Genomic DNA, 19,964 nt, shown 5'->3' with positions numbered 1-19,964 from the left:
GAGAATTTAGGATGGCTTTAACTCTGAATGAGAAGTCCAGTTGGCCTTGGAGGTGGTTACATTCTGGACCTACAGAGATAGGTGATTAGCAGTGTGCTTAACTTTCATAACCATTTGTTGTGGCCCATTCATCTCCAAACTGTGCAAGATTCAAGTGATCTCCTTTATAATGAGTGACATTTAGACAGCAGATTATTGGATAGATTTTTTTTTTTTAATGTGCCTGACAGCTGACTGTATTGGCACCTTGCCTTCAAGCTCTACTACTGTGTGTCCAATTAAGAGATAGTCCGCCTGGCTCTGATGGAGATTAACATCATTTGAGATCAGATGGGAGAGATTTCCTTCATAATGGCAAAAAAGTGAATACGAAGGTGCTGTATTTGCCTGTAATCACGCCGGTACTCATGCCAATACATGCCTGTGTATGGAATGTTTTGCCAAGGCAGATCAACACATCTGAGAAGATTTTTATTTCTAACCACATTTTTTAACATTTGATAGGCAGCGGTAACACTCAGGAGCATAATGGGCATTTCCCGCCACCAGAATGCTGTGTCTAGGTAATAAAAGCAAAAAGTGTAGCTAACATTTATTGAGCATTTGCCCTGTGCAAGGAGCCAGGCTAAGGACTGTACATCCGTTACTTCACTTACTGCTCACCTCGGCACTGCGGACCACATCCTAGTCATATTCCTGTTCCAGTTGACCCAAAGGATGCTCAGAGAGATTAAGTCATTTGCCCAAGGTCTCACAGCTAGTAAGTGACAAAACCAAGAATTAAACCCAGGTCTGTCTAATCTGTTGGTTCTCAACCAGGAGCAATTTTGCACCCCGGGGAAACCCTGGCAATGTCTGCAGGCATTTTTGGTTGACACAACCAAGTGTGGAGGTGCTGCTGAGAGAGAGTAGTGGAGGCTGAAGATCCTTCATTGCGAAGGACAGCTCCCGTCAGCGAAGAATTGTCCAGTCCAAAATGTCCGTAATGCCACATAGACACCCGGGTCTCACCGAGAAGGTCATGCTCCACAAAGTGTTCACCTATTAAGAACAGTCCCTTTTCTTCAGGGAGGATTCAAAAATTTATTTACACTAACGGATTTTCACATGAAGGTTCAAGTGTATGTTACATAACATTTAGTATTTATGACACGAATGGCATGATTTTTGTTTCCAGTTCGTTGGTTACAAGCCCTCAATGTATAGGGTACAGTTTTCGTCTCATGTAGAAGTTCGATTGGAAACTTGCTGCATACGAAAACTCCCTTGAAGTCGGTGCCATTTTAAGAAATAGCCCATATCTGTCCATATTTGTATGGACTATTTGTATATGACACATAGTCATATTTGTATGACATCTAAGATGTTTATATTTTTGGCAGGGAATTATTCCATTTTTATGATTGTTAATCATCCTCAATGCACTGTAATTAGTTACGCTTACTAAATAAAAATAAGATGCACTCCGTTGAGAATTGCTTTATTAAACTCACTATAGGTATATAAAGGCCCAGTTATTCTAAAGGCACTTATTTTTATTCACAGAAGACATAATCCCATCAGAGAGCAGCTCCTTGTCTGACACTACCACCTATGATGATTGTAAGTATGTTATTTTGATTTAATATGTTATATATTTTGAACTACTAAGACAATTGCTTTAATTTGGTAAAGCCTACATGTTATTCTTTTGGGAAAAGTAGAATCAACTAACTTATGCCGAATGGTTAGGGAACAGAGACAATGATTAACTTCTATCCAGGTTAATTCAGCATTAAATAAAATACAGTACATACAAATTGCATGACTATTACTCGCGTGATAGTCAGTTTCTCAGTAAGCATTTGTGAGGCTCTGTAGGATTTTTTTAATAGGATTTTTATTTTATTTTAATTTTTTTAATGTTTATTTATTTTTGAGAGAGACAGAGAGACAGTACGAGCAAGGGGAGGGTCAGAGAGAGGGAGACACAGAGTCCGAAGCAGGCTCCAGGCTCTGAGCTGTCAGCACAGAGCCTGATGCGGGGCTCGAACCCACGAACCATGAGATCATGACCTGAGCTGAAGTCAGACGCTTAACCAGCTGAGCCACCCATTTTATTTTATTTTTATTTTATTTTTATTTTACTTTACTTTTTATTTTATTTTACTTTTAACTAAGTGCCATGCCCAATGTGGGGCTTGAACTTACGATCCTGAGGTCGAGAGTTGCACGCGCTACCTACTGGGCAAGCCAGCCTCCACTCTATAGGATTTTTTTTTTAATTTTTTTTTTTAACGTTTATTTTTGAGACAGAGACAGAGCATGAACGGGGGAGGGTCAGAGAGAGGGAGACACAGAATCTGAAACAGGCTCCAGGCTCTGAGCTGTGAGCACAGAGCCCGACGCGGGGCTCAAACTCACGGACCGCGAGATCATGACCTGAGTCGAAGTCGGCCGCTTAACCGACTGAGCCACCCAGGCGCCCCTCTATAGGATTTTTTTAAACATTTTATCTTGAAGTGATTACAGGTTCACAGGGATTTGCGTAAATAATACAGTCTTTCACTCACCTTTTCCCAATGGTGACATCTTATATATTTGGAGTCTAATCTCAAACCAAGAAATACAGTGTAAACTTTGATTATCACTGTATTCTGGATAGCTAGGAGTTTATTTTATTTTCCTTAGGAAGACATACACATTTTGGAAATTGGGTTACATGTCATTGTGTTGGTTTCATAGAGGAAGGCCATTAGTGTTGTGATGGCCTGTGTTCCACACATTTCCTGATGGAATGGATTTCGTATCAAGTGATAGAGTATTTCTTTGTAATCCTTTGTGCTTAAGCAGAGGAGTGGCTACCTGAATGACATGATTTAAAGAATTTTGGGAAACTGCTACCCATACTGTTTTATCTCCCCCAGCCCCGCCCCACCCCAAGTGTTACGGTGCATGAAACTCCAGCATTCCCAAATTCTTTCCTTGAGCTGAAATTGGGTCATGCTTGCCATTCCTCTTTGAAAATGCACACGTCAGTGGGGGGGCATAACAAGGCTCTCATGACTCAGCATCGATCAGTTATATTACTTTCAATGACAGGATGAGCCTCTCTGGTCAGTCAAAGAGGCCGAAGAACTTGAAAGGTGAACAAAGTGATCCACTCCAGCTTCATAGGATAGCTTCCCTTTGGCCTTTTACACACTAGGGTTTTTCGTTGTTTGTGGTGGAAGGAGTGTCTTTTTTTTTTTTTTTTAATGATTATTTATTTTTGATAGAGACAGAGCACAAGTGGGGGAGGGGCCGAGAGACGGAGACACAGAATCCAAAGCAGTCTCCAGGGTCTGAGCTGTCAGCACAGAGCCCGGTGCGGGGCTCGAACTCAGGAACTGTGAGATTGTGACCTGAGCCAAAGTTGGACGCTTAAATGACTGAGCCCCAGGAGCTCTTTAATATAACTCTCGAAAAGCTCTAGTATCACCCATTCCACCTGAGTAGTTTCTTTGCTCAGAGTGGCACCTACTGAATTGGCAAAAGTTGGATTAGGCCCCACACGAGTACAGTTGACCCTTGAACAATGTGGGGGTTGGGGTGGCCACATCCCCCATAGTTGAAAATCTAAGTATAACTTTTGACTCCCTCCCAAACTTAACTACTAACAGCCTACTGTTGGCAGAAGCCTTACCATTAACTTAAACAGTCAATTAACACATATCTGTTACATGCATTAAATACTGTATTCTTACAGTTACGTAAGCTAGAGAAAGGAAAATGTTATGAAGAGAATCCTAAGGAAGAGAAAGTACATTTGCAGTGCTGTACTATATTTAAGAAAAAAAATTTGTGCTTATGTGGACTCATGCAGTTCAGACCTGTGTTGTTCAAGGGTCAGCAGTATTCACTAATTTCTTCTTTCTAGTGTATAAAGTATAAAAATAAATTTCCTGAAAGTAATATACTTCCAAAACCATCTGTGGAAAAACTGTATGTTCATCAGGTCTTCTGATTTGTTTTTTGGTTTTGTTTTTTGAGTGCTGGCAAGGTTTTATTATCTATTTACCTATTTATTTATCCATTCATTAATTTACTTACTATAGCTGATGCCTTCACTCTTGCTGGGCAGCGACCAAGTTCAGTACCTCATTCTCCAAGAATTCTTCCCCCCAAGTCTCTCGGTATCGAGCGAATCCATTTCAGAAAGTCGTCTGTCAATGAACAGTTTGTGGATACCAGGCAGTCCAGGTGAGAAGTCACATCATCAGTATCCTCACAGCCATGAGATCTTACCTTCAAAATGGTTCAGCCTTTTTGACATTACCCTATTTGTCCTTTCAAAAGGGATTCTCTTTTAATACCAAAGCCTAGAAACTAACCCCATCATTTGTTGTTGACAGCAAGTGCAAGTGTTTCTAAGAGATCTTTTCAAAGCATTTGGCAGTTTCCTATATTTTAAAGTCTGTTTGATTTATGTTAGGTTCTAGGGGACCTTATTTATAGTGTGGGTTTGGATATAATGTCCAAAGTTTATTTTCATAACCCATGGTCTCAGGAAACCGTCATTAAATATCACTCCATCAGTGCAAGTGACAGAAATGACTTCTAATCTTTCAAATAGAAATGAGACTTCAACTCATTTTAATCTGTAAAATAGATGATATGACTTTTTTCTCAAATGTCTCAGGTAAATATTATCAGGCAGTAACACCAGCTTGTAAAAAGATGACGACAGGCCAGTGATTCTCAGAATTTGACTGCGTGGATCAATACTATTAAAAAAAGAAAAAATAAATAGGGCCCAAGATAGGATTACCAAATGTTTACTCTGGCTACTCAGAATGTTCAAATAACAATACTATGATTTCACGGGGGAACAAATGACATTAAATAAAAAATACAGCCATTGTCATAAAACTAAGATGATGAAGTTAACATTTTGGACACTTACGGTACGTCAGACACTGTCCGAAGTGTTTTAATATCATTACGTTTTACGGAGAAGCACACCAGGGACCAGAAAGCTTGAATGACCTGTTGGGTTCATCAACTAGTAAATGTTGGAGTCAAGATTTGAACCTCAGCAGCGTCACTCCAAAGCCTGTGGTGTGATTTTTAGCTAGCACGTGACACTGCATCTCAGCAAAGGTAGAAGTTTGTCTTAAAATATAGGAAGATTGTTTAGATTAAATAATTCTTCCCTATGAAAATAAAGCTAGCGCTTTGTTGTATTTCTCATTTCTCAAAGACCAGTGACAGCTTTTATCACCTCTCAGCCCCAGTTGTTAGCATTTAGAACTGTTGCCTTAAATAATAGAAATCCAAGTGTTTAGAGCTGTGCTGGCCAGTTGAATTAAAAGTACATAAAATTAAAAATTCACTTCCTCAGTCATGCTAGCCATATGTCAAGTGCTAATAGGCACATGTGGGCTAATGGTAGAATATTGGACAGCACAGATACAACACATTTCCGTCATTGGATAGCACTGGACAAGTGTATTTATTATATTAGGGAAAACAAAGCTATTGCAGCAAAAGGGAAAAAATTATAACCAGAAATCTTATCTTAAAAATTATTATACCTACTTCTTTAATAGCTTAAGATAGGTTTGCTCTTTGATCCAGCAATCTGACTTAGAGGAATTTTTCCTGTTGAATTAGTTAACTACAGGATGCTCATCACAGCACTGTTTACATTAGTGACAAACTGAAAATAACCCAAATGTTTAACTAGTAGATTGTTTAAATATGTTACAAGTCCTTACAGTGGAAGGCTAAACTGTCATTAAAATAACATTGTAGATGAATATTAACCAACAAAGAACATTAGATAGAGGTGTTTTGGGTGTTTTTTTTTTTAATGTTTATCTATTTTTGAGAGAGACAGAGCACCAGCAGGGAGGTGCAGAGAGAGAGAGAGGTGGGGAGACACAGAATCCAAAGCAGGCTCCAGGCTCTGAGCTGTCAGCACAGAGCCTGATGCGGGGCTCAAACTCGCGAACTGCAAGATCATGACCTGAGCTGAAGTCGGAGGCTTAACCGACTGAGCCACTCAGGTGCCCCATAGATAGAGTTATTTTTAAATGTGGGCTTTGAAAGAGAATATACAGTAAGATCTTATTTTTTTATTGTTAAAAACTGTAAATGCTTGTAAGTAAATATGCTTAGTAAAAATATCTGAAAATATTCAGTGTTGACTGGCTATATCTGAGGTTCAAGATTATAGACATTTAAATTTTTCTTGTTTTTAATCTGTATTTTCAAAATTTTCTGCCATGAACTTGTGCTTTGGTACTAGTAAAAATGTATTCAAAGTCATGTTTAATTAAAAAACTGACTTCAAATTGTGCTCTCACTCTGCTGGGAAGTGGACAAAGTGATTTAAGTATGTTGCCTTTTCATCCACGGGCTTGAAAACAACAACCCACTGGCCACATTCATCCTGCCACCTGGTTTGTGTGGCCTGTGAACTAAGAATGGTTTTTGTACTTTTAAATAGTTGGAGGGGAAATCAAATGTGAAGATTATATGAAATTTGACTTTTAGTGTCCACAGCCAAGCTTTACCAGTACACAGCCACTCCCATTCACTTACATCTTGTCTACACTGCTTTTGTACTTCAGGGACAGAGTAAAGCAGTCAAGACAGGGCCATCTGGCTGGCAAAGCCAAAAAAATTGACTATTACACTCTTTACAGAAACAGGCTTTGCTTCCCCTGCTCTCATTGGTTGGTTTTTCTGTTTGTTTGTTTGTTTGTTTGTTTGTTTGTTTGTTTGTTTGTTTTGAGAGAGAGAGGAGAGAGCATGAGCCGGGGAGGGGCAGAGGGAGAGAGAGGGAATCTTAAGCAGGCTCTGTGTTCAGCACAGAGCCGGACGCAGGACTCGATCCCATGACTATGAGCCGAAATCAAGAGTCTGATCCTTAACTGACTGAGCCACCCAGGCATCCCTCTAGTTGCTTCCAGTCTCTTTTATTCAGTATACTCTTTTAAAAAGTTTTTAAAATTATTTTCCTTCCTATTTATGACTCAGAGAGATCACTCATGTTTCCCCTCAAACTCACCTAGGACATAACAGGCTACTAAGACACCCTTCCCAGTTTCCTCCTATGCTCCCTTCCTTCAGCTTCCAGAAAGTTTCAAAGCACCTTAGGATGTTTGCCAGAGATGTGGGGAGGCTCATCATTTCCGCAATTCTTCTCTTTACCATCACAGGGAAATGCTGTCGACACACAGCAGCCCTTACAGAACCCTGGAGAGGCGGCCCCAGGGAGGACGCAGCATGCCCACCACACCGGTTCTCACCCGCAACGCCTACAGCAGCAGCCACTTGGAGTAAGAGCGCTTCCTTCCAGTTACTTGGACTCTGCTGATTTTTGATTCAAAGTTTTGCTTTACTTTCTTGTGTTTTTTAATCATTTTAAGGGACTTGAGGCAACAGGACTATTTTACAGGTCTACATTTTCAATGTACTTTTTCTTTTAAGTTTATTTATATATTTTGAGATGGAGAAAGAGAGAGAGAACAAGCAGACGAGGGGCAGAGAGAGAGGGAGACAGAGGATCCAAGGCAGGCTCTGTGCTGACAGCAGAGAGCCCGACACCGGACTCGAACTCATGAACCTTGAGATCGTGACCTTAGCCGAAGTTGGATGCTGAACTCGCTGAGCCACCAGTCCCTACTGCGTGTACTTTCAAGTACAAAGGAAATGTACTTGAAAATATCCTTTGTTCGAATAGATATTATATTTTTGTAGGTATTATATTTTAATTGTAAATATCAGATACCATTTAACCCCCTCATTTTCCAGAGGCGGAAGCAAGGTTGAGAGAGGTTAAATGTCTTACCCAAGCTGGCACAGCTGGGAAATGGCAGAGCCATGACTCAGCCCAGATATGTCTGGCATCAGAGCCAGACTCTCCCCCATGCCGTGCTGCCTTCACCTTAGTCTGTCTCCTGCTGTCCCGTTGGAGGAGAGGAATCTCCCAAGACCCATTGGGTTTTTTTTTTTTTTTTAGGCTTTGATACAAGTTGCCCATCATCAATTTATCTTCCCTACCCTCGAGTAAGGCTGTGGATTGCACAATTTATAGAACCTGGTTCTTTTCGCATTTGGACCATGACAGTGAACTTGCATGGGAACCAATGGATTATGTGAACAAATGGATTCTCTTGTGCAGTCTGCTTTGGAAACCTTAAAAGTTTCCGTTTGTTCGTTTTGAGAAGGGGGGCAGAGGGAGAGGGAGGAGAGAGAGAATCTTAAGCAGGTTCCACCCCCAGGGCAGACCCTGACACGGGGCTCGGTCTCACAACTGTGAGATCATGACCTGAGCTGAAATCAAGAGTTGGACACTCAGCTGACTGAGTCACCCAGGCGCCCATGGAAACCTTAAAAGTTTTATAGTAATTCAAGGGGTGATTAAATCCTTCAACCATGTCTTTGTGTTTTTAATTTCCATCCTCCTTTCCTTGATTCTCTGTTACAAGTTTGCCTTTCTCCTCTTGCAGACCCGAATCTTCTTCCCAACACTGCCGCCAGCGGAGTGGAAGCCTTGAGTCTCAGTCCCACCTGCTGTCTGAGATGGACAACGATAAGCCATTTTTCTCCCTCTCCAAATCCCAAAGAAGCAGTAGTACGGAAATCCTGGATGACGGGTCTTCCTACACCAGCCAATCAAGCACAGAGTATTACTGCGTGACGCCTGTTGCTGGCCCCTATTACACTACTCAGACTCTGGACACTCGTGCCAGGGGCCGGAGAAGGTCTAAGAAACAGAATGTTTCGACTTCAAATTCAGGAAGCATGCCCAACCTAGCACAAAAGGATAGTTTGAGGAATGGCGTCTACACAAAGAGTCAGGAACAACCTTCTTCTAGTTACTATATTGCCGGGTACCCACCATATGCAGAGTGTGACCTTTATTACAGTGGCGGCTATGTCTATGAGAATGACACTGAGGGACAGTACAGTGTCAATCCTTCCTACCGGTCCTCGGTCCACTATGGATACGAGCGCCAAACGGACTATAGCAGGTCCTTTCATGAAGACGAGGTCGACCGGGTACCCCATAACCCATATGCAACTCTCCGGCTGCCCAGGAAGCCTGCAGCTAAGTCAGAGCACATCACCAAAAACATCCACAAGGCCTTAGTTGCCGAGCACCTGCGTGGCTGGTACCAGCGGGCCTCTGGACAGAAGGATCAGGGGCACAGCCCCCAGACTAGCTTTGACTCGGACAGGGGATCGCAGAGATGCCTGGGGTTTGCTGGCCTGCAAGTACCCTGCTCTCCCAGCAGTCGGACATCTTCCTACTCTTCAGGTAAGAATATGGCGGAGGCGCTTGATACCCAGATTGAATTTACCTCATGCCCGCCGCCCACCCGCCCCCTAAACCACTGCCCTCAGGGATCATGGGACCAGTACCCAAGGTCATGAGCTGGGTAGCCATTCTGTGGCACCACAGTAAGAATTGCCAACTTAAAAACAGTTCGTCTCTCTAGCTTTCCAAAGAACACAGCCCACAGGAGTCTGATGGAGCAAGTTGTAGCTTCAAATGCAGCAGATATTCATTGAGCACTTACTCTATGCCTCTCGGTGTTGGGGGCTTTCAAATATTGTATCTTTTCTAGGTCTTACCTTGATAGCCACATCTCATAAAAGTGTTCTGGTCACGGATGTTTGATATATTCAAAAGCAGAGTAAACCCTTCGGGTAAGCAGAAAACATTAGGATTATACACCCTTCCCTGTTCACCAGCAGGAACTTGATCATCTAAAGGCAGTTTGGTTTGAATGTTCAGGTAGCTACGTGAGGCTCCTAATAATTATGAGGGGAGCCAGCATTTAATAAACACTGTTCCTGGCACTGTTCTAAGTACTTTGCATGCCTTGACTCAATTCAGTAATCCTTTAGACTTTACTTTATGGCTGCTTTAAGGGATTCTCCAAGATAATTTTTATTAGAGATATTCCCTTCAGGCATTGACTTTGGCCCCTCCATCCACTAAAACCCGTGAAGAACTTTCTGCTTACCCCCATGCCCCCCAGCTGTGCGAGCTGCCCTCAGTAGAGAAGTGGGGAGAAAGAGGAGTATCTGCCTATGGTTTCGTTTATTCAGCAAACAAGCAGGCATATCGCAGATGCTGAGGAGACAACGTTGACACGGTTTCCAGCCTTGAGCACCCAGTCTAGTTAGCAGCCAGAGGAACGTATACAAAGAAAACACTTTTAAAGCTCTACAGCCCTGGACTGTGTGAAAACCTGAGGTCATGCATTCTTGCCCCTGCTTTCAAGCATGACCCCTTAGTAAGACAGCACAGGGATTCCCAACTCATTGAGTAATAAATCTGTGGAAACTGTGTCTTTAAAAGTTTCATAAGCTTGTTGACCAGAGGCATTTCCATGGAGATTTCTATTTGGGTTTAATGTCTCTTCTGTTTGCGTAGGACTTTGGACTTCCGTCAGGGCTTTCCCACCTATTACCATGTCTAACATACAAAAAGCGTCCTGTCATGTATTCCTTGTTAGTTATGGCTCACGTCTATACAGTGCCTTTCTTCACCCTACAGTTCAGGGCGTTGCATGAGGTTCTTTCAGAAACCAAACCGGGGGATAGTGTTAGAAAGAAAGAACCAAACAAGGAGGGCTGAGATGCATATAGAAGCCCATTGGGGCACAGAGCTGGGGTAATGCCTACTTAAATAGGCCAGAGAGAAGCAGGTGCACCTCCCAAACCACAGCGTTACTAGTGCTTGGCTCGGTGTCTCAGGCAAAGGTAAGAACGGAGTTAACGTTTCCTGATTCAGACCCAGTAGGAGGTTACCTGGTAGCAGCAGGATTCGGCCCCACAGACCAAAAAGCGTTACACTGTAGTAAGGAATCAGAGGGATAAAATTAGACCTCCTAGAATTCCCTTTTGGAGTTTTCTTCATTCCTGTCTACATTTAATAGCTACAAAAATGTATTACAACAGACACGCACACACGCATCATGGAGAGTTTCCTATTATTTGCCAAATTAGGGGTTTGGTAATTCCTTCCAGCCAGCTGAAGACTCTGTTGATGACTCAGTTTTAGTAGAAATGACAGCCATCGTCTGTTGGCAGCTTAACCCTGGGCCACACAGCATGCTCAGTGTTTTATGTGCACTATCCCATTTAATGTATGCAACACTTCTGTACAGTGAGTTCTGTTGTTGTTTATTATGAGTGTCCTAATCTTGCCATGGAGGCAGTTCTAGCTTAGCGAGTTCAAATGACCCTGCCTGAGCCCCAAAGCTGGTAAGTGCTGGAATGGGAATTCTGCCACACCTCTGACACCTTCACCACCAAGCCCGCCAGCCCCTGACTCAGAGTTATGAAACATTCGTGGAAGCTCAAAGTGAGAGAATTACATCTTTGAGTCAAAATCTCATGGCATCCAGGGCCACAGATGAGTTTTGAAATGCGTCTGTCCTACACTGGTCACAGGGGTTTTGTGGGTGTGAGAAAAAAGAGGCGGAGGGTGGCTGCCAGGAACCGAAATGGAGGGGAGCCGGAAGGATCCATGAGCAGTATGGGTCTTGGACCACCAGCCTGCCATTGTGGGCACCTTGTGCGTCCTCAGCATGAGGCAGGACTGGTTTTAGAGGGGGAACAACAAACACCAGTGCGACACATTCACTAGGCTTTGTTCCTGCATTGTGCCCTTGTCTTGCTCCAGTTCAGTCCCTCAGTAAAGTTAATTCTCTTCTTTCTGAAATGCTTCCTGTTCTAATTACCCTCCCCACCCCTTCCCACACACACACACACACACACACACACACACACACACACACACACACACACACTTTTTTTTTTAGGCAAAAAGTATGCATTGATTCTGCTAGTGGCTGATGTTGCCTTGGGCCGAGGAACAGTCTTATCCCAACAGGTCAATTTATGGAGTGCTTTTCCACCAAAGGCCTCCAAGAGACTCAAACTCGTTGCCTTATCTTTACAAATAAAGCCTTCTATATATCTAGCCACCATAGCCCAAGTGGAAAGACTCTCTTCATATATGAGAATTTTTTTTCTACCTGCCTTTTAGGTTATTTTTTATAGCATGCCTTTCAATTAACTTTATTCTCGTTCGTAATGATATCAATAGTTACCATTTTGGGGTGCTTACTCTGTACCAGGCAAAGTGTTAAATATTCTCATATATGACCTTATTTAATCATGATACCATCCCTATACAGGATGTATTTGTATTATCATCCCCACTTTACAGGCGAAGAAACTAAGGCTTAATGAGAATAAACTATTTGTCCAAGGTCACATGGCCAGTAAGTGACTATACTTGAATAGAAAAGAACTCTGTTGATTATAACCATTGTCTCTTAATCTCTGCACACAGATAATTATAATGTACGTCTAAATGGCCTAAATAATCTTCACTTTGAATATTCTCACTAATTTTGTCTCTTTTCATTTTTATTTCCAGTATCTTCTACAAATGCTTCTGGGAACTGGAGGACCCAGATAGCTGTAGGGCTATCTGAATACGAGACCCCGGCACATTCTTCCTACACCAGCTGCTATGGCAACATCTATAATCCTTTGCCCTCTCCAGGCAGGTGAGAAAGCAATGCTTCGAAATTCTACTAGCCTATCCCTGGTCAAAAGAATTCAGGAATTCTATGTTATTTTATGAATGCTCAAGGATCATAAGACCATAGCCTATAGGCCAAACCAGCTGCCACCTGTTTTTGTAAATTAAGTTTTATTAGAAAATGGCCATGTTCATTCATGTACATATTGTCTGTCTGTTGTTGTTGTTTTTTTTTAATGATTATTTTTGGAAGAGAAAGAGACAGCATGAGCAGGGGAGGGGCAAAGAGAGAGGGAGACACAGAATCTGAAACAGGCTCCAAGCTCTGAGCCATCAGCACAGAGCCCAGTGCAGGGCTCAAACTCACAAACTGCGAGATCATGACGTGAGCCGAAGTCAAATGCAGAACCAACTGAGCCACCCAGGAGCCCCATATCTCTGGTTGTTTTTGTGTATCAGGCTTTTAAAGAAAAGGTTTGTTCACTCCTAATCTAGATCATTCAAATTTGACTCTATTCCTAGACATGTATACACTAAAATCTGTGTCTAAAGGTTTTTTTTTAAATCGAAGTGCTTAAAACCATAGTATAGATAATATCCATTTAAGACTCTTCTGAAACCTTGTAGGAAAGATATCTCTACCCCAGAAAAGGTTGCTCACACCAAAATTCCTCATAGACAGTTGGTAGGCTTGATTTCAAACATTTGCTGCCTTTTTGTGTCTGACCCTGTGTTCATTAAGAAGCTACAGACACAGCCAGCTGTTCTATTTATAATCATGGTTCTTTGTAAACATTTGGAGGAAATGTACAAGAACAATTTGTTAAAATGCAGTTTTAAAAAAGATTGCAAACTCTGCATTACACGTTTTTCACTTCTTGGGATATGCAGGATGAGTTAAGTTTGAAGAGGTCACGTCTCCCTGTCACTTTTCACAGAATATAATTCAAACCCATGGTGCCAAGAAATGAGCATTTTCTGTTTGTTTTTATTTAAATTTGCTTGAGGCCAAATTGCTTCAGGCATAGGGAGACTTATACAGATAATAACTTATAAAAGTGTCTATCCTGTTGATTTTAAGAGTTTAGTTTCTTGCTTTCCTTTTTTTTAATTTCAATTTTTATTTAAATTCTAGTTAGTTAATATATATGGTAAAATTGGTTTCAGGTGTCCAATTTAGTGATTCATCACTTCCCTACAACACCCAGTGCTCATCACGACAAACACCCTCCTTAATATCCATCACCTATCTAGCCCATCCCCCACCCACCTTTCCTCCAGTAACCCTCAGTTTGTTCTCTATAGTTAAGAGTCTCTTATGGTTTGCTTCCCTCTCTCTCTTTTTTTCCCCCTTCCCCCTATGTTCATCTGTTTTGTTTCTTAAATTCCACAAATGAGTGAAATCATAATTTAATAAATTACTCAGTGTTATAAGCGAATTAGAGCTATTCAACCCCCAAAGCCTTCTTTTTTCTTCTCCATGCTCAATGAGAGTTTTTCTTGGCTGGAACTGTTAGGCCAATTGTCTCAACTCAACAAAGGGTGTGCTCAAAATAGAATGTTAGTGAAAATATACCTCAGAGGACTTCATATATCTTGGGGTTTTGTAAATAATGCTTGCAAATGAGTTAGGAACAAGAACTAAAATGGCTTTGGCCCAAAATTGGAGCTGAAGGTTTTCGACTCAGTTCTCATCGTTTTGTATAGTTCATTTGCAAATTGTTTTCCTATTTGTATACTTTTACTTTCCTTTTTTGTTGACTGAGTTAGACACAACAGAAAACAGCACGTAAGACGGTTCTAAAATCCTTGACACCACTTTCACTGGACTCGGGAAGGTACTAAACATTTTTAGAGAAAATGTGTTTTTGCCAAATGTGCCTTTCTGTTTCAGCCAGCCCAAGATGGCTTGACACGGGAGTCTGACGTCAGAGGGGCGGCGACGTACAGGAAATGAGAAACTATTTAAAGATCCCTATTGTGTGCATTATATGAGCTCGCTGTGGAAACTTAGGAAAATGATAAAGGGATAAATAAGTAGGAAATAATTTACTTATAATTCCACCATCTAGAGGTAGTCTCTGTTAGCATCTTGACACATTCCCCCGCTTTTCTGTATCCGTTTTTAACGTGGTTGTAATGATAAACTTATGTACGATTGTACATCTTTCATTGTCTATGAATCCCAGTTTTTTACTTAATATCACAACATACACATGTGCTCATATTTTTTAAAACTCTTTAGGGGCGCCTGGGTGGCGCAGTCGGTTAAGCGCCCGACTTCAGCCAGGTCACGATCTCGCGGTCTGTGAGTTCGAGCCCCGCGTCAGGCTCTGGGCTGATGGCTCAGAGCCTGGAGCCTGTTTCCGATTCTGTGTCTCCCTCTCTCTCTGCCCCTCCCCCGTTCATGCTCTGTCTCTCTCTGTCCCAAAAATAAATAAACGGTGAAAAAAAAAATTAAAAAAAAAAAAAAAACTCTTTAAGCCTTGTTTCATGGGAGCAACATGATATTCCCCTCATAAATATGCCATACTTTATTTCCTGTATTTTGAATTTTTAGATTTTTTTTTCATTAGGATTCATTGTAATGCTGCTGTTAACATCTTTCTACAAAATATTTGTCTCAATCCCAGATTATTGCCATAGGATACATTCCAATAAGTAGAATTAATGGGTTAACTTGAAAAATGTATTTTTTGAAGCCCTTGCTTTCCAGAAAGATTTGCCAGTTTACCCTCCCAGCAACAGAGGTACAGGTGTGCTTATTTCCATCTGTTTGCCTATTGAGGATTTTTTTTAATGTTTTCATTTCTTACTTTTGAGAGAGAGGGAGAGAGAGTGAGCGCATGCTCTGCCCAAGCACGGGAGGGTCAGAGAGTGAAGGAGACAGAGGATCCGAAGCAGGCTCCATGCTGACAGGAGAGCTCGATGCATGGCTTCAACTCATGAACCGTGAGATCATGACCTGAGCCAAAGTCAGACGCTTAACCCACTGAGCCACCCAGGTGCCCTAAGGATTTTTTTATTACACCCCAGAATGATCAATTTCACTAGACCTGTTACCGAGGCAAGTATAATAACAGCCATCCACCAAATTTTAGGAATTTGCTGTAAAATTGTGTTTTTGATGGAAACATAATTTTTTTAAATAAGAGGGAAACTTGGTTTCCAGATAAAGATAAAAATAAAAAACTTTAGATCTGCCCTTAAGTTAAAGATTTGAGTATTTTTTTTAAATAAATGAAGCATGTATTATTTAGAGATCCTTTCTCCCAGAGTGTCTGGCTCTTGATATTACAGAAAGCTATAAATGTTTACCAATAAGAGTTTGTTTCCAGGTCTGATTTGGTATAATTGTCAGTGGCATAAACTTTGCAGCATCACAAATGTTGAAGTCTCTTATCCTACCTAGTATATAATACAGTCCAATTCTTGTCTCTGCACTACAAACTGTGTTTTCAAATAACTGTTTTTCTTTCACTTCCGGTTTTCCATTGCCCATTCTCTTCCTTATCAACTCTACCTAAACTAGGCAAAAGCGAGGGCTTCTGTCCCGGAGAATGGTTGTGTCTCCAGAAATGAGATCAGTTTTAAATTCTCTTTTGCTAAGTGTAGCCAGCAGTAGTAAGTACAGCCCCTCAGATCTGTGTGTTGCTTCTTGCTTAGCAGGTGTTTGGCTCACTGACCGATGTGTGAAGCTGTGGAAATCTGACTTTGTGTTTATATTAGATGAAAACACTAAGTACCTGTTTTCACGGAGCGTTTCTTTCCAAAGCTCTTCTTCCAATGACTTTTTAATCCTTTTTACTAAAGAAATTTAAAATAAAAAGAAACCTACTAACTATCTAACCTATTCTAAACTACTACTGTAGGAATGAAGTTTTGCTGATTGGAATGGTTTGTATAATAGGATGCCTTCATTTGGATCTACCCTCCAAACATGCCTGTGATTTTTATATGTGATGCTGTTTCCAATTTACTCTTGACCAATACACCCTACGGGTGTAAAATGTGTCCCTAGGTGCCCTGCCTCTAAATATATTCCTTTGTCCCTGAGGAAAGGATCTAGTATAGTCTCTTAATTTGAAGAATACTTAAAATGTGGCTGTCAGGAATACTTTTTAAAAACTTAAAAATATGACTCTCCCACAAAGAGAAAATGGGTGTGTGTCAAAGATTTACTTAACCCATTAATGAGAGAACTAACAGAACGGTAAAGTTGCTTCTGAGACAATTCAAAAGACTGAACTCAATACACTGAAAGATAAAATGCTGGAATAAGATTACGAAATTAGATTAAAAAAAAAAACAAAACAGTTAATGGCTCACAGGGCGATAAAATTTTAACCATAATCTTTTTATACTAGACAGAAGTTATTTGTATTTCTCCCAGACAAAAAACCCTAAAAATTAACATGTAACTTACCACAATCTGGGTCCTTATCAATGGTAAATGAAAGTGAGACAAAGGAATATCTCCCTTGAGAATTAAGTACACCTTGCATGGGCCTTTTCAACAATGCTCCAGTAGGACAATGAGACAGCACACAGTCATGCTTTGCTTATTTCCAAGTGTTGGATATTTTCTTGACGGTGCTTTCTACTAATTCTTTGAGTAATCTTTGTACTCTGGGAATCAAAATGACCACAAGTAACAACTTTTCTGGTTTCCTTTAATAGACAGTACACAGAGATCAGTCAACTGGACAGTACAGATGGAAACCGGTTGGAAGAAAGCCTGAAGAGTAGAGAGCAGAGGCTCTTTTGGCATGAAGATTCAAAGCCTGGAACATTAGTCTGAACTGCACTTGGACCTCTTGACCAAGCACCGCGTTCTCACACTAGTGTGCCTTGCAAAATGTGTTCGTCTTCCCAGAAAGCTATTTGGCTTTAGAAAGCTAAAGGCATCAAAGGTTGAAGAGAGGACTCTTGCTGCCCTGGAAGTGAATCACACTCTAAGGCCACGGAAAAGCCCCTGAACCACATGCCTTTCCAGCTCCGGGCACTAACCTAACAGCAAGGTGGAACCATTGCCAAGGACAGACTCAGCCTTTATCAGTAGCAAGCACTTGTTAAGGGAATAAAAGTTGTTGAAGGCAAACCGTAAAACTGTGAAAAGTGTGTTCAGGGTCTCCAATAGGAAGGAAGGTTGGGAAATTTCAGAGCACAGTTCAGCATGATGAGAAGAAGAACAACGAGGAGCTCCTCAGTCATTGCTCACCATCGGAAAGTTTGGAGTTGTGAGCCGGCGAAGGATGACATGCTATTGCTACATGGACGTCAACAATTGAGACAGTATTGGAAAATTACTTGAAGAGAAGCTGGATTTTCATGAAGTTCTGAATGAGTGTAAATGTTTTTAGGATATTATAAAGAGTGATGGTTTTCATAAGCACCATAAAATGGGTTCCGGAAAGACTTACTGCCGGAGCATCCTGTAATATAACTTTATGGTAGCAGATTGGGGGAAACACAGCAGCCCACTGAATAATTGACAAACTCTGCTTGGAGAATTTTCTAAGGTCCAATATTATTGGGCTTCTTTTTTCTTTCTACACCAGTGGCCTGATGGGTTATTATTCAGGCTGGTAACTCTCCAATTTGGTTGTCATTTGAAATGGCAGACCTGACATGGAGAGTTTTTATAATCAAGAGTTTGAAAAACTATTTTAAGGTAATACACACAGAACCCAAAACAAAACAAAAGCCACATCATTTTAGATGAATTGCGTGCCTTAAAATGGTGAACATTAGGAAAGTAAGCATATTGTCCAGATCCCACAGAGGGTTCTAAGTCACCAAGTGACAAAAACAAGATTAGTCGTTAAAAAGGAAAAAACAAAAGCAAAACAAAACAAAAAACAACAAAAAACAAAAAAACAAAAAAACTCCAAGCTGCAGATTTAATTATGAGGCTAAAACTACCTCATACTTCACTTGGAAGAACTAATTAGCTATGGTTTATGGTAGGGTTTTTAAAAAAAAAAATTCCATATTCTAGATTGATCTTTTTTGTCATCTTCACTCTGCTTCAATATTCCATAAAAGGTGCTCCCTACCCCCCTTTTATACAGGTTTCATGTTCCTATTGTGAAGAGAGAAGTTTCTGAACAACTTTTTTGGAACATTTTCTATCTATATTCCAAAGCATGTAATATATACATAAAGATGATTTGTTAAACTGGTCCTTAGTCATTTGTATCATTAAAAATGAAGTTTGGGGAACGAATTTGGAGCAAAACAGAAGACATGCAGAAAAATAATAACTTATTCCTTTTTGCATATTTGTATAGCCTTCTAGAAACAGAAATACTTTTGCATATTCTTTTACTGTTCTGACTTTTTAAGACCTATTATTTTTTTACATAGGTCAATAAACTGAAGGTGTGCTACTGAAAATGTTTACGTATTCTTCCATTATATTCAGGGTTCATCCAAAGCAGTTTGAAGTGTTCTACTTCATGTAATCCTCTTGGACAAGATTGCAGATTTTTAGTTGTAGTATTACCATATTTTACTGACGCCAAGGTGCCCATCTTTTCACATTTACATCCTTGAAATCAGGATGCATCTTTTGACTGATGGCATGCTCTAAAGGAATTGGCAGTGTTTTTTTCTTTCTTAGCGCTACATAAAATGATGCTGTGTCTCACAATAAAGTTGTCTTAGAACTGATGAAATACGGTAGTCTATTGCCTCGCTGAGGATGACAGATGTGAATTTTTAGGCTTCCCGATCTTGCGAATGTTGTTTGTTTGTAACAAGCCCTTCATCCTAGTTTTGCAGAGTCGCAAACTGGTCTTTTAAATTCAGGAAAATGTTTCATCTGGCATGTATTTGTCCTGCACAATGGGGAGAAGGGAATGGGAAATGAAACGTAGGAAGACCTTAATACTTCCGTGCAAGTATCTTAAATGGAAATAGCCTTCTTCTGTTCAAGAAATGGAATGCTCAGAACCGCAAGTGGGCCTGGAAAGAACGCGTGGAACTTGGCCCCCAAATATTTAAAGAAGGTAAAGAAATAGAAGCACCGGGGGCTTGCTGTATGATTTTTTTTTTACCCGCTATCTTTTTAGGAAAACCTCTCTCAACTGCATTTTCGGTATATTTATTAATAACCAAAACATGACAGAGGCAAATTGTTCAACATCACACATCGATCTGCTTCATATTACGGTGTATCATATAGTCATGATAAAAATTTGAAGTTCAAACACAAAGCAAATATATTACATGAGAACACAATCGCCCCTGGGAGCCTAACATTTCAGATGTAAGAACTGATTTTTTTTTCAGACTGGTTAATTTATATTAGTTCAGGTTTTCTTCTATGTATATAGTAATTTTTTTTAATACAGCATCATATTACAAGTACAGTTTACAACTTGTTTCTTCACTGAACATACCTTGAGCTTCTCTGTAT

The 19,964-nt window shown here is 40.6% G+C and overlaps 1 protein-coding gene across 12 annotated transcripts in view; it reads left to right on the top strand.

Moving 5' to 3' along the window:
* Positions 1 to 19,216, top strand: part of FRMD4B (FERM domain containing 4B) — a 356,794-nt gene extending 337,578 nt beyond the window's left edge. For 11 of the 12 annotated variants that reach the window (XM_045053138.1, XM_045053139.1, XM_045053143.1 and 8 more), the window contains 7 exons: positions 1,546 to 1,602; positions 4,077 to 4,221; positions 7,188 to 7,307; positions 8,481 to 9,292; positions 12,434 to 12,566; positions 16,074 to 16,165; positions 17,222 to 19,216. In XM_045053138.1, the coding sequence (XP_044909073.1) occupies positions 1,546 to 1,602; positions 4,077 to 4,221; positions 7,188 to 7,307; positions 8,481 to 9,292; positions 12,434 to 12,566; positions 16,074 to 16,165; positions 17,222 to 17,283 (1,421 nt within the window). In that variant the 3' untranslated portion in view covers positions 17,284 to 19,216. The remainder of the gene's footprint in view (positions 1 to 1,545; positions 1,603 to 4,076; positions 4,222 to 7,187; positions 7,308 to 8,480; positions 9,293 to 12,433; positions 12,567 to 16,073; positions 16,166 to 17,221) is intronic. The other variant, XM_003982414.6, reaches the window with a different exon arrangement.
* The last annotated feature ends 748 nt before the right edge of the window (positions 19,217 to 19,964 follow it).

The sequence above is a fragment of the Felis catus genome, chromosome A2, assembly GCF_018350175.1.
Source record: "Felis catus isolate Fca126 chromosome A2, F.catus_Fca126_mat1.0, whole genome shotgun sequence".
In the NCBI taxonomy this organism is placed as follows: domain Eukaryota; kingdom Metazoa; phylum Chordata; class Mammalia; order Carnivora; family Felidae; genus Felis; species Felis catus.
Note: the sequence above shows the minus strand (reverse complement) of the source record. Positions and strands in the feature narration are given on the sequence as shown.